At 45.9% G+C, this 19460-nt stretch overlaps 1 protein-coding gene across 1 annotated transcript in view; it reads left to right on the forward strand.

Moving 5' to 3' along the window:
- The window catches only part of LOC141100103 (uncharacterized), a 44950-nt gene extending 37283 nt beyond the window's left edge, over positions 1-7667 (forward strand). The window contains exon 4 of the mRNA XM_073588331.1: positions 5320-7667. Coding sequence (XP_073444432.1) covers positions 5320-7460 — 2141 coding nt within the window. The 3' untranslated portion in view covers positions 7461-7667. The remainder of the gene's footprint in view (positions 1-5319) is intronic.
- The last annotated feature ends 11793 nt before the right edge of the window (positions 7668-19460 follow it).

Consider the following 19460-nt stretch of genomic DNA (forward strand, 5'->3'; position numbering starts at 1 on the left):
GAGTGGGCCATTACAATGTCACAGTCTGTTTCTGACTTGACAAAAGTATCACAGTCGCTGGTCCAGGTCTTAGAACGATTGCCTCAGCTATCCTCAGCCACCTCTGTCCCGACCGCCTCTCGGGGTGAGTCGTCCACACCTGACCGCGACCTTCAGAGAGACAGACAGGGAAGGACTTCTAGGAAGCGGGCTCTGTCCACTTCGTCCTCGAGCTCGCAGGGCCCTTCCGCTCCCAGGCCTCCTTCTCCTTCCTCGGATGACAACCTTCAGTCAGGCGATGATTCTCAATCGGAAGCTAGTTCAGAGGGGAACAGCGTTTCTAAAACGCGGGACATGGTCGATAGTCTTATTGCAGCTATCTTCCAAACACTAAAAATTAAACAGGATGAGGCTCCACCTCAGGAACGCTCGGTTCTCCTTAAACGAGCCAGACCTCCGTCTCGAACCTTTCCCAATCACAACGATTTTGATACTACCTTATCGAAACACTGGGAGCGCCCTGAGCAACGTTTCTCAGGCCGCAAGTATTTGGACGTTCTGTACCCCTTTGACGCAGAACTGCTCTCAAAGTGGTCCAAGGCTCCCGAGGTGGATCCTCCAGTTTCCCGGATAGCCTCAAAAACGGTGCTCTCTCTGCCAGACGGGGCATCGCTCAAAGATCCTACTGACAGGCAGATTGAATCTCTGGCTAAGTCTATCTTTGAGGCATCTGGCGCCTCTCTCTGCCCTATTTTCGCATCCGCCTGGGTGGCGAAAGTCATTTCCGCTTGGGCAAAAATTCTTCGCAGAGGCATCTTAGCGTCAGCTCCTCAAGACGAATTGGCGGATCTGGAAGATCAGATTAACCATGCGGGTAAATACCTTTTGGCCGCCTCCTTGGACGCGGCCGGCTGCGTAGCAAGGGCTAACAGCAACATAGTAGCTGTACGCCGAGTCCTCTGGCTAAAGTCATGGAATGCGGACACTACTTCAAAAAAGTCGCTTACCAATCTACCATTCCATGGCTCTAGACTCTTTGGAGCAAAGCTGGATCAGATAATTTCCGATGCCACTGGAGGTAAAAGTACTTCGCTTCCCCAATCTCGACCAAAACGTCTTTTCAACAGAAAGGGCTTTCGACCATTCAGGCCCTTTCGTCCCTTCTCTGCCATGGAGAGAGACACTCAACAGGATCGGCCGGCCGCCACCAGGGAGCGGGATCAGAGGAAACCTTCCTACAAACCCGCTCCTCGCTGGAGATCTAGAGGACAATATTCCAGATCTGCAGGAGCCAATTCCGGCAGATTTTCGTCTAAGTGACGGGTCAACCCCACCTGGAATTTCTTCCAGGGTGGGAGGCAGACTTTCCTTTTTTGCGGATGCTTGGCTGTCCGTTGTCGACGACGCTTGGGTCAGAGAACTCGTCGCATCCGGATACAAGATCGAATTTGCTTCACTCCCGAACAGACGGTTTTTCCGGTCTCGGCCTCCGCGACAGCGGGCCCAGATTCCGGGTTTTCTGCAGGCCATTTCCTCCCTTCTTTCCGCCGGAGTCATTGTTCCCGTTCCCTCAGACGAACGGTTTTCCGGGTTCTACTCCAATCTCTTTGTAGTCCCGAAGAAAGACGGCTCTCTTCGTCCTATTCTGGACCTCAAATTGCTCAATCGCCACGTGAAGATTCTTCATTTCAAGATGGAGTCTCTTCGGTCGGTGGTTGCTTCCATGGAGCCCGGGGAATTCCTCTGCTCGGTGGACATTCGGGATGCCTATCTGCACATTCCAATTTGTGTGCAGCATCAGAAGTATCTTCGATTTGCGTTTCAGGGAGACCACTTTCAGTTCACAGCTCTTCCTTTCGGCCTAGCTTCAGCGCCCCGTTTTTTCACGAAGGTGATGGCGACCGTCATGGCCATCCTTCGCTCCAGAGGGATCCTCATCATCCCTTATCTGGACGATCTTTTGATCAAGGGTTCGTCTCGCCAGGACTGTCTCCGGAGCCTTCAGATAACCCTGGACACTCTCAGCCGCCTAGGTTGGCTAGTCAACAAGGAGAAGTCCATTCTGATCCCCACCCAGCGTCTGACCTTTCTGGGCATGGAATTCGACACGAAGCTAGCCTGTGTTTTTCTTCCAAGGGAAAAATTTACAACTCTTTCCAAGGGCATCAGAACTCTCAAGAGGCCTGCTCCCATTCCCATTCGGTTCTGCATGAAGGTCCTGGGGAAGATGGTGGCTTCCATGGAAGCCGTACCCTTTGCGCAGTTTCATCTTCGCCCCCTCCAGCTGTCTCTGCTTTCAGCCTGGGACAAGACCACGATGTCCTTGGACTGTCCTATTCGGCTTCCTCTCAGAGTGAGGCAGTCTCTCACTTGGTGGCTACGGCCAGCGTCAGTTCTCCAAGGGAGGTCCTTCCTTCCGCCTCAGTGGCAAGTCATCACCACCGATGCAAGCCTTCTAGGATGGGGAGCCGTGTTCCATCAGAAAGCGGCCCAAGGCCGCTGGAAGCCACAGGAGTCTCTCCTCCCAATCAATCTTTTGGAGATCAGAGCAATCTTCCTGGCCCTTCTTCATTGGCAGCCCCTCCTATCCGGCAAGCCGGTCCGTATTCAGTCGGACAAAGCCACGGCCGTGGCGTACATAAACCATCAGGGGGGCACGCGCAGCAAGCAAGTAATGTCAGAAGTGGCCAAGATATTCCGCTGGGCAGAACGTTATGTTCCGGCAATCTCCGCCGTCCATATCCCAGGGGTGGAAAATTGGGCAGCCGACTTTCTGAGTCGCCAGGGCCTAGCGTCCGGCGACTGGTCCCTGCACCCCGCAGTTTTCCCTGATATGCGACCGTTGGGGCACCCCGGATGTCGATCTCATGGCATCTCGGATGAACCACAAGGTGCCGCAGTTCGTAGCCAGGTCCAGGGACCCTCTAGCCGTCGCGTGCGACGCACTGGTGACTCCGTGGTCCCAGTTTCAGCTTCCGTATCTGTTCCCGCCTCTGGCATTGATCCCTCGGGTGGTCAAAAAGATAAAATCGGAAGGCGTACCAGTGATTCTAGTCGCTCCAGATTGGCCAAGACGGCCTTGGTACGCGGAACTGGTCAACATGCTCGCGGACGTCCCCTGGAGGCTTCCAGACCGTCCAGACCTTCTCTCGCAAGGCCGCCTTTACCGCGAGAATTCTCAGTCTCTGAGTTTGACGGCATGGCCGTTGAGACCGCAATTCTGAAGGAATCAGGTCTGTCGTGGCAGGTTATTCAAACTATGATCAGAGCCAGGAAACCAGCCTCTTCCCGCATTTACTATAGGTACTGGAAGGCTTTTTTCCGTTGGTGCGATGATAAAAGAGTCTTCCCAATGGCCTTTTCTATCCCATCTATCCTGGGGTTTCTTCAGTCTGGGTTAGACGCGGGTCTGTCCCTCAGTACGCTCAAGGGCCAGGTTTCCGCTCTCTATCCTCTTCCAAAGAGAGCTAGCTTCTCTACCACAGGTCAAAACCTTTCTGCAAGGGGTTTCCCACGTGGCTCCTCCTCATCATTCGCCAATAGACCCGTGGGATCTCAACCTCGTCCTTAGCGCTCTCCAGAAGGCGCCGTTCGAGCCTCTCCAGGACATTCCTTTGTCCCTTCTCTCTTGGAAGGTCACCTTTTTGATCGCCATTTCATCCATCAGAAGAGTTTCTGAATTGGCGGCCTTGTCATGTCGTTCCCCTTACCTCATTCTCCATCAAGACAAAGCCGTCCTCAGGCCCGTTCCTTCTTTTCTTCCAAAGGTGGTTTCCGCTTTCCATATCAATGAGGATATCGTTCTTCCTTCTTTTTGTCCGGCTCCCTCTCATCCGCTTGAGAAGTCTCTCCACAAACTGGACGTAGTTAGAGCCCTGCGTGTCTATCTCGCCAGGACTTCTTCCTTTCGTCTGTCCGATTCCTTGCTGATCATCTCTGAAGGTCGCCAGAAGGGCCTTCCGGCTTCCAAATCCACGATCGCTCGCTGGATTCGTTCTACCATTCTGGAAGCGTATCGTCTTCAGGAAAAGCGGCCCCCTCCGGGAGTAAGAGCTCATTCCACCCGGGCTGTGGCGGCTTCGTGGGCTGCTCGTCACCAGGCCTCGGCCATGCAAATTTGCAAGGTCGCAACCTGGTCATCTTTGCACACTTTCACGAGGTTCTACAGGGTTCATACCCAGGCCTCGTCTGATGCTGTGGTTGGTAGGAAGGTTCTGCAGGCGGCGGTGGCGCACCGGCTGACCTAAGCCTTTCCGTTAATTTTGTTCCTTATTGCTGTTCCCACCCTTGGGACTGCTTTGGAACGTCCCATGGTAATCTGTGTCCCCCAATAAGGCGATAAAGAAAGATGGATTTTTGGTTCTTACCGTAAAATCTCTTTCTTGGAGCCTTCATTGGGGGACACAGCACCCTCCCTGTTTAAGTTGTACCGTGTTGGGTCTTAGAGTCCCTTGTTGGGTTGGTACATATGTTTAGAGTTTTCTCGTTGCTTCTCCTACTGCTTTTTCACCAACTGAGGTGCTTGGTGCCTGTCGGTAGGTGTATACTGCCGGGGAGGAGCTAATTTTCTTGTTTTGCATAGTGTCAGCCTCCTAGCAGCAGCAGCATACACCCATGGTAATCTGTGTCCCCCAATGAAGGCTCCAAGAAAGAGATTTTACGGTAAGAACCAAAAATCCATCTTTTATTCTGCACTGCAACCACAGCCATGTCTGTGACTGCAAAGTACTCCAGCGGTCTCAACACGCTTCTATGTGCATCCTGGGGGATATATACCGTTCCTCGCATATAATTCCCCTCACTGCCTCACAATGGACAATATCAGAACGGGAACCTTGGGGCTTTGGTCAAGTGAAAATATCTTTTTGTTTTTTTTTCATTTCCAACATTTGAAAATCAAATGACTCTCCTGGACAACCACTTTAAGATTTAAGATCAAGGGATTAAGAGAATGCCAGATGAGTTCTGCATAATATAAGCTATGTACAATAATGTTTATTTAGGTCCAGGTGTCAGGACCAATCTTTCTTTTAGAAAACAACTGTTGGTCCAGTACAACTCACTGAATGGCTTTCTGAAGCCAGGTGTTCAGAGAATGTTTTGACCAAGCAGGATCATCTGAGATGTTTCATGGCATTGGCGTGCTTTCAGCTCTATTTTCTATATGACTAATCCATTAGTTTATTTTGCTAAAAGAGTTAAGGAATATTGCCTTGGTGATTCTGTATAATCAAGAAATCTTTCTTCTCATTCTATTACATGTAATGGAACAAAATATTTTCTTGAACAATACTTTTTCATGTCTTTGTAAGAATCTGAAAATGTAATTTTTTTTTGTAGAATGGGACAAAGACAGAAAGCCACCTGGAGCATTTCATAATCTCACTGTTGTCGACCATACTACCTCCATAACACGTGTTGTAAACAATAATCATGGACAATCTGTCAGAAATGTTAAAAAGGAGTCTGTGTTACAAAAAGAAAGTGGCGACAGATCACCTTCAGACTCTGAATTTCCAGCTACACAGCACAATACTGCTTATATCAAGGAAGAGTCCCAGGAAAATGACAACCCTGACAATGTCGTCCCCAAGACACTGACCCAACATGTATTTACTGATAGTGACATGGATTCCTTGTCTAGTGAGGAGGGACGTCAGACAAGCTCTGACATCGATACACAAGCACAATCTGACCATTTAAATAGAAACTGCTTACCAAAAGAATATACAGAACTTTGTTTATCTACACACATAAAAGAAGAATCTAAATTATGTGAGGAAGGAAATCTCATAAATACTGATACGTATTCCCCAACACATGGTGTAAGCGCAGAGCAAATGTCTGTCCAAGTCAAAGAATCAGAATGTGGACACATGAGTACACCTGTAGATCATGCACAGTATCATCCATCTCCTGACTTTAAGGAAGAATCAGATTCTTGTGAACAAGACAGTGTCTCTGATATGGAGGGTCACCACACTGAAGATTATATCCCAGTGATCATCAAAGAAGAATCTACCTCGTGTGATGATGATAACCTCACAGAAGGTGGCCTTTGTCTGCCAGAAGAACATATAACCCCCCATTCCCTGTACCAAAATCACGGAGAATGTTCTTGTCCTGTATGTGAAAAGACCTTTAATACAGCAAATGAACGAGTGAGACACCAACGAATTCACATGCAGAAGAAAACGCTCTCATGCAGCTTGTGTGATAAATGTTTTAGCAGTAAATCGGACCTTGCAAGACACGTGCGAATTCACAAAGGAGACAAGCCTTTTTTATGTTATGAATGCGGCAAATCTTTTAGCAAACAATCTCATGTTATCAGACACGAGAAAATCCACACTGGTGAAAAGCCATTTTCCTGTCCGGAATGTGGAAAATGTTTTAGCCGAGACTCACATTTGAACAGACATCAAAGAATCCACACTACAGAACATGATTTTACGTGCTCTGAGTGCGGAAACATATTTACCAGAGAGTCACAACTAATCCGACACTTGAGAATTCACACAGGCGAAAAACCTTTCTCTTGTACAAAGTGTGATAAGTGTTTCCGTAAGAAGTCAGATGTTGTCAGGCATGAGAAAATTCACACAGGGGAGAAGCCATTTGTTTGTTTGGAATGTGACAAGTGTTTCAGCAGACATTCTCATCTTGTCATCCACCAGCGGGTACACACAGGAGAGAAAACCTTCTCCTGTTCCGAATGTGGCAAATGCTTCACTCAGTACTCAACCCTCATCTCCCACCGCAGGATACATACAGGTGAAAAACCTTTTGCTTGCCCAGAGTGTGGAAAAACTTTTGCTCAGAAACGAGACTTGAATAAACATATGACTCTTCACACCGGGGTGAAACCTTTCCCGTGTTCGGAGTGTGGCAAGAGTTTTGTGTTGAAATATGAGCTGAGGAAGCATCTGAGAATCCACACGGAAGAGAAACACTTTGTCTGCTCTGAGTGTGGCAAATGTTTCATCACAAAGTCCGACCTAATGCGTCATCAGAGGATTCACACGGGAGAGAAGCCTTTTGCATGTTCAGAATGTGGAAAATGTTTCAGTAGGCACACTTATTTGGGGATCCATCAACGGGTTCACACAGGGGAGAAGCCATTTGTTTGTACAGAGTGTGGCAAATGCTTTAGTCAACGGACAGCCCTAGCTGCACATGGTAGGACTCACACAGGAGGTAGACCATTTGTGTGCTCAGAGTGCGGTAAGAGTTTCAACAAAAAATCGGATCTTCTCCGACATCAAAGAATCCACACAGGGGAGAAACCATTTACGTGTCCAGAGTGTGATAAATCCTTTAGCCGTCAAACCTATCTTATTATACACAAGAGGATACACACTGGGGAGAAACCATTTCTGTGCTCCGAATGTGGAAAGCACTTCTCTTATAAGTCACACCTTGTCCGACATCAAAGAATCCATTCAGCAGAAGGGGCCTTCCCTTACTCTGAGAGTCAGTAGGAAGTTCATAATGAAAGAAATTAACCCGTTGATGGGGATCCATCAACGGGTTTACACAGGGGAGAAGCCATTTGTTTATACAGAGTGTGTCACATGGTAGTCTTAACGGGTAGGTAGTCATAACGAAAAAAATTAACCTAAAGGGGTATTCCCATCTCCTAGATCCTATCCCAATATGTAGTAGGTGTCGTAATAATAATAGCAAATGCCTCCAATTAGAAATGTAGCATTGTTTTTTTTTATTCGCTATGCCTTTCTTCATGTGCAAACATTGCCAGACCTTAGGTATACACTCACTGGCCACTTTATTAGGTACACCATGCTAGTAAGGGGTTGGACCCCCTTTTGCCTTCAGAACTGCCTCAATTCTTTGTGGCAGAGATTCAACAAGGTGCTGGAAGCATTCCTCAGAGATTTTGGACCATATTGACATGATGGCATCACACAGTTGGCGCAGATTTGTCGGCTGCACATCCCTGATGCGAATCTCCCGTTCCACCACATCCCAAAGATGCTCTATTGGATTGAGATCTGGTGACTGAGGAGGCCATTTGAGTACAGTAAACTCATTGTCATGTTCAAGAAACCAATCTGAGATGATTCGAGCTTTATGACATGGCGCATTATCCTGCTGAAAGTAGCCATCAGATGTTGGGTACATTGTGGTCATAAAGGGATGGACATGGTCAGCAACAATACTCAGGTAGGCTGTGGCGTTGCAACGATGCTCAATTGGTACCAAGGGGCCCAAAGAGTGCCCAGAAAAAATTCCCCACACCATGACACCACCACCACCAGCCTGAACCGTTGATACAAGGCAGGATGGATCCATGCTTTCATGTTGTTTACGCCAAATTCTGACCCTACCATCCGAATGTCGCAGCAGAAATCGAGACTCATCAGACCAGGCAACGTTTTTCCAATCTTCTACTGTCCAATTTCGATGAGCTTGTGCAAATTGTAGCCTCAGTTTCCTGTTCTTAGCTGAGAGGAGTGGTACCCAGTGTGGTCTTCTGCTGCTGTAGCCCATCTGCCTCAAAGTTCGACGCACTGTGCGTTCAGAGATGCTCTTCTGCCTACCTTGGTTGTAACGGGTGGCAATTTGAGTCACTGTTGCCTTTCTATCAGCTCGAACCAGTCTGCCCATTCTCCTCTGACCTCTGGCATCAACATGGCATTTCCGGCCACAGAACTGCCGCTCACTGGATTTTTTTTCTTTTTCGGACCATTCTCTGTAAACCCAAGAGATGGTTGTGCGTGAAAATCCCAGTAGATCAGCAGTTTCTGAAATTCTCAGACCAGCCCTTCTGGCACCAACAATCATGCCACGTTCAAAGGCACTCAAATCACCTTTCTTCCCCATACTGATGCTCGGTTTGAACTGCAGGAGATTGTCTTGACCATGTCTACATGCCTAAATGCACTGAGTTGCCGCCATGTGATTGGCTGATTAGAAATTAAGTCTTAACACACAGTTGGACAGGTGTACCTAATAAAGTGGCCAGTGAGTGTACATGGTTATGTCCACTGATAAAGTCACAGTTAGCTAGATGCTAGTGGTCGTAACCGTGGATACCTAAGGTCCTGCAATGCCTTTATATGAGAAAAGAGACATAGCAAATCAGATAAACTATACTACATTTCTAATTGGAGATATTTGCTAATATTATTATCATTACACCTACTACATATTGGGATAGGATCTTGGAGATGGGAATACCTCTTTTAAAGGAAGAAGGACTTCTGTAATTAAAAGGTAGTGTAGGTATTGAAGGCAACTCTCTAACAGTGAAATTCCACAGAAACAATATTGCTACTAATACTTTATTTTATATTCAAGTGCTTCTCACTAAATTAGAAAATCATCAAAAAGGTGTTATAAAGTATTCTAATTTACTGAGATAATGACTTTTGGGTTTTCATTGGCTGTAAGCCATAATCATCAACAGTAACAGAAATAAACACATGAAATAGATCACTCTGTTTGTAATGACTCTATATGAGTTTCACTTTTTGTATTGAAGAACTGAAATAAATTAACTTTTTCCCATCTCCCATGACGGCACACATGAGAGAAGGGATCCGCCCAGTCAGGACAGGAACCCTACTGAAATAAAAGGGCGGTACCTGTCCCTCGCTTCAGTTGGGTTTCCTGTTCTGACAGGGACCTGTCTGCTGAAGGACGGCTTGTCAAGATTGTCGTACTTGCCCATCCCCGTGCCAGCGTGGAAGGACAGGCAGAGCCTGTGTGCTGGACTTCGGGGGTGGAAGCGCCATCCGCGGGTCCCCCGGGGGCTTGGCGTCCGAGCAGGCTTCAGCGCAGCACGGTCAGGAGTCCAGGGGTTCTTCCGTGCCTGCCGCGCCGCCCTCTTCCCTTTGCCGGCATCCAGATCATCCAGGAGGGGCGGCCGCTTCCTGGTCGCGTCCCTCTGACATCACGCGCAAGGCACGTGACGGGGCGGGCGCCGGATCCAAGATGGCGGCACCCATGAAGAAAACGCCAGCCGGTGTAAAATTATCCTGGCGACGCGGCAGTGGGGGAGAGCCATAGATGGAACCGGTGGAGGCGGGCAATGCAGTGGATCCCTCATAAATGAGGGATGACCACAAAGACGCACTCGTGCCCAGAACCTCATAATGGAAGTGGGGCAAGAAGAGCCGCAGCAGCAGCTGCCTTGTCTGCAGGAGCTCTCGCCAGATGCCTTGCTGAGCCGCCAGCATACTAGGAGTAGCTGCTTGAGTGATCAGAGTGGCAGTCGTCCTGACCGGCAAGACCCTTCAATATCCAGAAAGAACGTTATACGTGCATCTGATCAGCCTCCGAAATCGGTACCTTTGATTGACAGCGGTGGTGAGTGATCTACGTGAATGTCACCCTTATGGTAACGGGGTTCCATATTTCTGTTTGATCACTAGGGGTCGAGGAAGTCTAGCGGCAAAACAAAGAACAGAGCATGTTCCCTATGCAAAAAATCGCTGTCAGTCCAGTGGCACAAAAATCTCTGCGCTGGCTGTATAAATAAAACCAAACGGGATGAGACCCCTGATTTGGTCTCTAGCCTTAGGGCTATAATACAAGAGGAGGTAAAAGGCTCCTTAAAGGCAGCCCTAAAAAAATGGATAAAAGAAGCCACAAAAGGGATTCTGGTTCTGAGGCCTCTCTAGTGCAGGAAGGTCGGGAAAGATCCCTGTCCCCCTCCGCCTCCTTTTCCTCTATTCAGTCCTCAGAATCTTCCTCAGACAGCGATATAGGGGGCAGTCCGTGTTTCTCAACAGAGGATGTAGAAAAGCTGGTCAAAGCTGTCAGGTCTACAGTGGGCCTTAAGGAGGAAAAAACACCTAAGTAATTGGAGGATGTTATGTTCAGAGGGCTAGAAGAGAAAAGAAAATGCACCTTCCCTGTCAATGACAAGATAAAGGCTTTAATTGACAGGGAATGGAAAAAGCCAGAGAGGTCGGGTACTTTACCTTCTACATCAAAGAGGAGGTACCCATTTGAGGAGAAAGACTCAGAAACTTGGGAAAAGATCCCAAAAATTGATGGTGCCGTGGCTAGGTCCTCAAAAAAATTATCTCTACCATTAGAGAACTCTGGCGTGCTGAAAGACCCGCTTGATAAAAAAGCAGATGGCTTCTTGAAACATCTGGGAGGCATCAGCAGGGGGGGTTAAAACCGGCAATAGCTGGTACTTGTACCACTTGTGCCCTCATGGTCTTGCTACAACAAATAGAAGACCAAATTAGGGATAAAGTTCCTAGGAACGAAATACTATCAAACCTGACATTGGTACACGGAGCAGCAGCTTTCCTAGCGGTTGCCTCGGCAGATTCCGCAAGGTTAACAGCTAGCAGGCTTGTCCAATGCGGCAAGACGAGCCCTGTGACTTAAGGGGTGTCCGGGGGATTTGCCATCCAAACATAGACTCTGTTCCTTCCCATGTGACGGTCAATTCCTTTTCAGCGAAAAACTGGAGGAAATTTTGGAGCACGCGGGGATAGGAAGAAAGGCTTTCCCCGATTTCCTGGAAAGTAAAAAAAAACGTCATTTCGGAGGAGATTTAACAGGGGTCGTCCCCCGGGACACAGGAAAAATTGGGACTTTAAAGAAAAAAGAGGATCAGGCTACATGTTTAAAGGGCCCTCCACGTCCTCCAAAAAATCTCCCCAATGACACCAGGTCAGAGGTAGGGGGAAGGCTTTCTCTCTTCCTTTCTGCCTGTGCAAACATCTCCCCCAGTTCGTCGGTCCTAAGTATAATCAAGGATGGTTTAAAAATAAAATTTATCTGTGTGCCCAGGCAAACCTTTATAATGACACCCCGAAGAAAAGCCCAGGAGGAACAACTGCCCTGAAAACGAAGGTCTTGGGACTAGGGCAGAAACAAGTCCTACAGGAAGTCCCAACTCAGGAAGAAGGAAGGGGGTTTTACTCCCCCTTTGATACAAAAACCAGACGGCTCTTGGAGGAGCTTAGTCAATCTGACTAGGCTCAATCAAAGGGTAGACAATTGCTCCTTCAAAATGGAGTCAATCAATACGGCCATAAAAATCTTGTTCCAGCACTGCCTCATGGCAGTGATAGACTTAGAAGATGCCTACTATCATATCCCAATCCATAGGGAGTATCTGAAGAACTTGAGAGTAGCACTCTATGTCCAAGGTCAGGTCAAACACTATCAATACACAGCCCTTCCGTTCGGCCTGTCTACAGCCCCCAGAGTCTTCACCAAAGTGATGGCCGAAGTAATGTCATTTCTTCGTTCCTGGGACATAGTGATCATCCCATACCTGGACGACTTCCGTGTGGTAGGGAGATCGGAGACCCACTGCACTCAGCAAGTAAAGGAATTGACGTCAACTCTAATAGAATTGAGATGTACAATATTAATTGGTCTTAATCAATATTAACACCAGTAAAGGTGCAATCCTTCCTAGGGTTAATACTGGACTCCGAGCGACAGCTCTGCCTCCTACCAGAGAACAAAGTGGCCAAGATAAGGGGCCTAGTTTGCACAGCAATACAAAGGCCAGCTGTGACACTGAGGAATACAATGTCCCTTTTAGGCTCGTTGACATCATGTATACCCGCAGTAGGGTGGGCACAGTTCCACCTGAGACAACTGCAGTGGGAAGTTCTGTCAGCACAGAAACAATTGAAAGGGCGTTTATAAGGAGAACTATATCTCTCCAAAGCCGTGAGAGATTCCCTACTCTGGTGGATGGTAGAGGAGCATCTAACAGCCGGTGTCCTGTGGCAAAAACCAGTCCAGGATATCATTACAACTGACGCGAGTGCTGCAGGGTAGGGAGCACACCTGAGATCCCACTCAATACAAGGAACTTGGTTCTCGCTAGAAAGGGATATAACATAGTTAGGCCGAAAAAAGACATTAGTCCATCCAGTTCAGCCTATAAAATTCTGTCAGAATAAATCCCCAGATCTACGTCCTTCTAAAGAACCTTAACTGTAAGATACAATATTGTTACGCTCCAGGAAGACATCCAGGCCTCTCTTGAACCCTTCGACTGAGTTCGCCATCACCACCTCCTCAGGCAGGGAATTCCAGATTCTCACTGCCCTAACAGTAAAGAATCCTCTTCTATGTTGGTGGAAAAACCTTTTATCCTCCAGATGCAGAGAATGCCCCCTTGTGACCGTCACCTTCCTTGGTATAAACAGATCCTCGGAGAGATATTTGTATTGTCCCCTTATGTACTTATACATGGTTATTAGATCGCCCCTAAGTCGTCTTTTTTCTAGACTAAATAATCCTAATTTTGCTAATCTCTCTGGGTATTGTAGTTCCCCCATCCCCTTCATTAATTTTGTTGCCCTCCTTTGTACCCGCTCCAGTTCCATTATATCCTTCCTGAGCACCGGTGCCCAAAACTGTACACAGTACTCCATGTGCAGTCTAACCAGAGTTTTGTACAAAGGCAGTATAATGCTCTTATCATGTGTATCCAGACCTTTTAATGCACCCCATGATCCTGTTTGCCTTGGCAGCTGCTGCCTGGCACTGGCTGCTCCAGGTAAGTTTATCATTAACTAGGATCCCCAAGTCCTTCTCCATGTCAGATTTACCCAGTGGTTTACCATTCAGTGTGTAATGCTGATATTGATTCCTTCTTCCCATGTGTATAACCTTACATTTATCATTGTTAAACTGCATCTGCCACCTTTCGGCCCAAGTTCCCAACTTATCCAGATCCATCTGTAGCAGAATAATATCTTCTCTTGTATTGACTGCTTTACATAGTTTTGTATCATCTGCAAATATCGATATTTTACTGTGCAAACCTTCTACCAGATCGTTAATAAATATGTTAAAGAGAATAGGTCCCAACACCGACCCCTGCGGTACCCCACTGGTCACAGCAACCCAGTTAGAGAATATACCATTTATAACCACCCTCTGCTTTCTATCACTAAGCCAGTTACTTACCCATTTACACACATTTTCCCCCAGACCCAGCATTCTCATTTTGTGTACCAACCTCTTGTGTGGCACGGTATCAAACGCTTTGGAAAAATCAAGATATACCACATCCAATGACTCACCTTGGTCCAGTCTATAGCTTACCTCTTCATAAAAACTGATTAGATTGGTTTGACAGGAGCGATTCTTCATAAACCCATGCTGATATGGCGTTAAACAGTTATTCTCATTGAGATAATCCAGAATAACATCCCACAGAAACCCTTCAAATATTTTACCAACAATAGAGGATAGACTTACTGGCCTATAATTTCCGGGTTCACTTTTAGAGCCCTTTTTGAATATTGGTACCACATTTGCTATGCGCCAGTCCTGTGGAACAGACCCTGTTGCTATTGAGTCTCAGAATATAAGGAATAATGGTTTGTCTATTACATTACTTAGTTCTCTTAGTACTCGTGGGTGTATGCCATCCGGACCCAGAGATTTATCTATTTTAATCTTATTTAGCCGGTTTTGCACCTCTTCTTGGGTTAGATTGGTGACCCTTAATATAGGGTTTTCGTTGTCTCTCGGCATTTAACCTAGCATTTCATTTTCCACCGTGAATACTGTGGAGAAGAAGGTGTTTAATATATTAGCTTTTTCCTCATCATCTACAACCATACTTTCTTTACAATTTTTTAATGGGCCTACACTTTCACTTTTGATTCTTTTACTATTGATATAGTTGAAGAACAGCTTGGGATTAGTTTTACTCTCCTTAGCAATGTGCTTCTCTGTTTCCTTTTTGGCAGCTTTAATTATTTTTTTAGATAAAGAATTTTTCTCCTTATAGTTTTTTTAGAGCTTCAACGGTGCCATCCTGGTTTAGTAGTTTAAATGCTTTCTTTTTACTGTTAATTGCCCCTCTTACTTTTTTGTTTAGCCACATTGGGTTTTTCCTATTTCTTGTCCTTTTATTCCAATAAGGTATAAACCGCTTACAGTGCCTATTAAGGATGTTCTTAAACATTTCCCATTTATTTTCTGTATTCTTATTTCTGAGGACATTGTCCCAGTCAACCAGATTAAGGGCATCTCTAAGCTGGTCAAACTTTGCCTTCCTAAAGTTCAGTGTTTTTGTGACTCCCTGTCATGTCCCCCTAGCGAAAGACAAGTGAAATTGTACAATATTGTGATCGCTATTTCCTAGATGCCCAACAACCTGCAGATTTGTTATTCTGTCTGGTCTGTTAGATAGTATTAGGTCTAAAAGTTCTGCTCCTCTGGTTGAATTCTGCAACAATTGTGAAAGATAATTATTCTTGGCTATTAGCAGAAACCTGTTGCCTTTATGGGTTTCGCAGGTCTCTGTTTCCCAGTTAATATCCGGGTAGTTAAAGTCCCCCATAACAAGGACCTCATTATGGGTTGCAGCTTCATCTATCTGCCTTAGTAGTAAACTTTCCATGATTTCTGTTATATTTGGGGGTTTGTAACAGACGGTTCAAATGTAAAAGAACTGTGGGCAGTGGAGAAGGCCGTGAAACATTTTCTCCCTTTACTTTGGGGGCCGCCGTCGAGTTATGACGGACAATTGTGCAGTGGTAGCTTACAACAACCACCAGGAGGGAACGAGATCCCGGGGCCTCATGGAAATATCAAACCTATTGTTCCAGTTAGCCGAACAACATCTGTTATCCATCACGCACTGCATATAAGGGGCGTTGAAAATATACAAGCAGACTTCCTGAGTCGCAGACACCTGAGACAGGGAGAATGGTCCCTAAACCCCCAGGTTTTCCAACAAAAAGCGCAAGCTTGGGGCAAACCAGAGATAGACCTGTTTGCCACCTCACATAACAGAAAAGTCAGGAAATTTGCTCACTAAATCCAAAAGAACACCCGTTCGCAGTAGATGCCCTACAAATACCCTGGAAGTTCTCCCTGGCCTACACGTTCCCCCCGATAATGATGATTCTGATAGTAGTCCGGAAAATCAGGGAAGACCGAACGAGACTAATTCTCATAGCTCCGTTCTGGCCGAGGAGGCCTTGGTTCTCCCTTCTGAGACTCATGTGAGTAACAGATCCATGGCTGTTACCGGAGGTTCCAGACCTGCTTTCCCAGAGACCAGTGGTCAACTCTCAGGTGAAGGGCTTCCATCTAGCAGCCTGGAATTTGAGAGGGTGCTTCTCAGTTGCCAGTGATTCTCACCAAAGTTAGTCTCCACCCTGTTGAAGAATAGGAAACCTATAACAGCCAGAATCTATGGTAGAACGTGGAAAAAGTTCCTTGACTTCCTGGGGGAACCTTTAGGAGATGTAGCTCCAGTGGGACCTATCCTAGAGTTTCTACAGACGGGGCTGCAACTCAGGTTAGCAACCAGCACCCACAAAGTTCAAGTCTCAGCTCTGGGGTTGCAATACAATTGCAACCTAGCGTCTAATAGGTGGGTGTCCTGCTTCATAAAATCTTGTGGTAGGTCTAGGCCGGTCATCATGCCAAAGATACCACCCTAGGACCTGAGTCTAGTCTTGGAGGCTTTAACCACAGACCCGTTTGAGCCATAACAGGAGTTGTCACCAAAATTACTCACACTTAAAACCGTATTACTAGTAGCCTAACATCAGCCCGTAGAGTGAGCGACCTACAAGCTCTGTCTGTATGCCCTCCATATACACAGATTTTTGATGACAGAGTGGTTCCAAGACCAGATCCAGTCTATCTCCCCAAGGTGGTCCTCAAGTTCCATAGAATTCAGGAGATCTCCTTGCCATCATTTTGTGATAATCCTAGAAACCCTGGGGAGCAAAAGTTTCATATGTTGGATGTAAGGAGGGCCATACTATATGTCAGTGACTAGTCAGTGGAGGAAAGTTCAGTCCCTGTTTGTAGCCTTTCAGGGTAGTAGAAAAGGGTACAGGGTAGCTAAGAGTACCATTGCCAGATGGATCAGGGAGGCCATTATGTTATCCTACTCTGCAAGTGGCACTCCGGTTCCAGAAGGCATCAAGGCTCACTCCACCAGAGCCGTGGCTACCTCATGGGCAGAGAAGGCTGAGGTATCGATTGAGCAGATTTGTAAAGCCGCTACTTGGTCCTCACCTTCAACCTTTCTCAACCTTTTTCAAGCACTACTGACTTGATCTATCTTCCTCTACTGACTTAACCTTTGGTAGAAGGGTGCTACAAGCGGTGGTCCCTCCCTAAGGTATCCTATTCTACAAAAGTCTCTCATGTGTGCCGTCATGGGAGACGGGAAAACACCAAGGTTACTTACTGGTAGCCGTTTTTTCCAAAGTCCATGACGGCACCTGCATATTCCCCCCCTTATCACTCCTTTGGTGTGCACTATAGTTTGGATGCTTTTTTAGTTAATAATGATGTGGCGATAGTTTTACCATGTGTACTAACCCGGGGGGGGGGGGCTCTCATGCTCTGTAAACCAACTGAAGCGAGGAAGAGGTACCGCCCTTTTATTTCAGTACGGATTCCTGTCCTGACTGGGTGAATCCCTTCTCTCATGTGTGCCGTCATGGGCTCTGGAAAAACCAGCTTACCGGTAAGTAACCTTGGTGTTTTGATGATCTAATTTAGTGAGAAGCACTTGTAATTATGTAGGAGCTAGAGAATTAAACGTGTGTCTTTTATGTGTGTTGCAAGCTTCAGGTTGTCTTAATAAACATTGCGTCACTTTTTCCGTCGCTTAGCTTTCTGTAGAGTGAGAGGAGGTCGCGTGATAATCGGTGTACGGTACGTTTATCAAAAATGTATTTCCTAAAAAGTTTTCTGTTATTAGAGGAAGATGTAAACAGAAATATAGAGTAACAATGAGCCATTTCACTAAACATACAGGAAGAACTAAAAGCAACACCAATGCCGAACTAAAAGCAACACCAATGCCATATTTTAAGGGTTGTGTTCAACGTTTTAGTTAAGATGCATCACTGGCATTAGATGGACTGGGCACTCAAGCATTTTGCAAAACGCTATGTGCAGAGAGGACACCTAAAATCTGCAGCAAAACGGTAGTGTCTGAACATGGCCCTACACTTCATTTTGGAACCATGAAAGAGCTGTCCTAAATGGTATGTTAAAACAAAGATTTCACAGGTACACAAATATTCTGGTGATATGTTAGTTTATATGTAGGAATACTGATATAGTAAGGCTAAGATTACATAAGCAGAGAGTAAGAAAGGGTTATTCCTAGCGCTGTACACGGGAACACAAAGTATTTGAATTCATGATATTTTCCATACATATGGTATTTTAATTTCAATAAGGCTTTATTTGACAATTTGAAATTATAAGTACATAGCTGCTTGAAAATATTCAAATATTCAAATTTTCATAACAGAAAAAAAAGGGGGTAACAAATACAAATCTAACATGGGGGAAGACAAGACAAAGACAATGGTAGGGTAAGACAATAGGGAAGTAAACGGAGAATCCACTGTATGTTTTGTGTCAATATCGAAAGATGCTCATTATATTAACCTCATGACATGCTCTAGTCAAATTGCATCTAGGTTACAAGGTTAGAATAGGCAAGGGATAATCATATATTGTAATCCTAGACTCAGTTCCGCATCTCCCCAACCCAAAAGCATCATGGGGAAAGACGCAGGATCCGGTCGAATTTTGTATTCGACTCTAAGTCCATCCTGGACTCCATCTTAAAAAAAGGCCCTACGTGTCATTTATGGTAGCCTCAATGCGTTCATACAGCATCATAATCATCCTTTCCTTAACAAGCAATATCGAAAGCGAATGAGATTTCCATTTTGCCGCAATATGGATTTTGGTGGCCATAAAAAGAAAGTTTACTAATTTGTGAAGACTACTAGAAATGAGAACTGTTCGTTTCCTCCTCACTAGTTTCACTTTCCATAGATCACTGTTCAGCGTATGTCTGGGGGAGGAGCAGCTGGGTGGTTCTGCTCTCTGCACTGAGGCTTCTAGAGGGGGAGGATTTGTTACTGTGTGAGGAGGGCTTTTTCAAGTGGTTGGGGAGGGCCTGTAGCTATGGAGGGTGGGGTTGTTGCTACAGACGGCATGTTTTTAGTAGAGTAGGAGGAAACGACCAGTTCTCATTTCAATGCCAGAACACACCCCCCCTGGATGTTTTTCTTACAAGCAAGAGATGATATCTAGCAAACCCTGCAAACTGGCCACAGAAGGTAAATTACTTATTGTCAGCATTCTGCAGCCCAGATATGCACTGAGATTATGTGAAAAGCCTGGACAACCCCTTTAAGGCATATTATATGAAGGTGTAGTGGCAATATGATATACCAAGTTTTATTGACTGTCATAAGTTTGAATAAAATGTTATATGGGCATAGACAAGGCCAATTGTGATTTTAAGGGAACATGGAGGTAAGTAGTATGCGCTAAGATAAAGACATGCTGGTTATAGATAAGTAAAATAGTGTTATATCATAATAGTAATACAAGCGCATGCTAGTTATATAGAGGTAAAATAGTGCTACATCAGCTAATACAAAGGCATGCTGGTTATATGGTGATATATAATGTTATATGCAAATAGACTTTATACATAATGTCATGTA

The sequence above is a fragment of the Dendrobates tinctorius genome, unplaced genomic scaffold (assembly GCF_039654945.1).
Source record: "Dendrobates tinctorius isolate UK_male_01 unplaced genomic scaffold, ASM3965494v1 ptg000103l, whole genome shotgun sequence".
Lineage (NCBI taxonomy): Eukaryota > Metazoa > Chordata > Amphibia > Anura > Dendrobatidae > Dendrobates > Dendrobates tinctorius.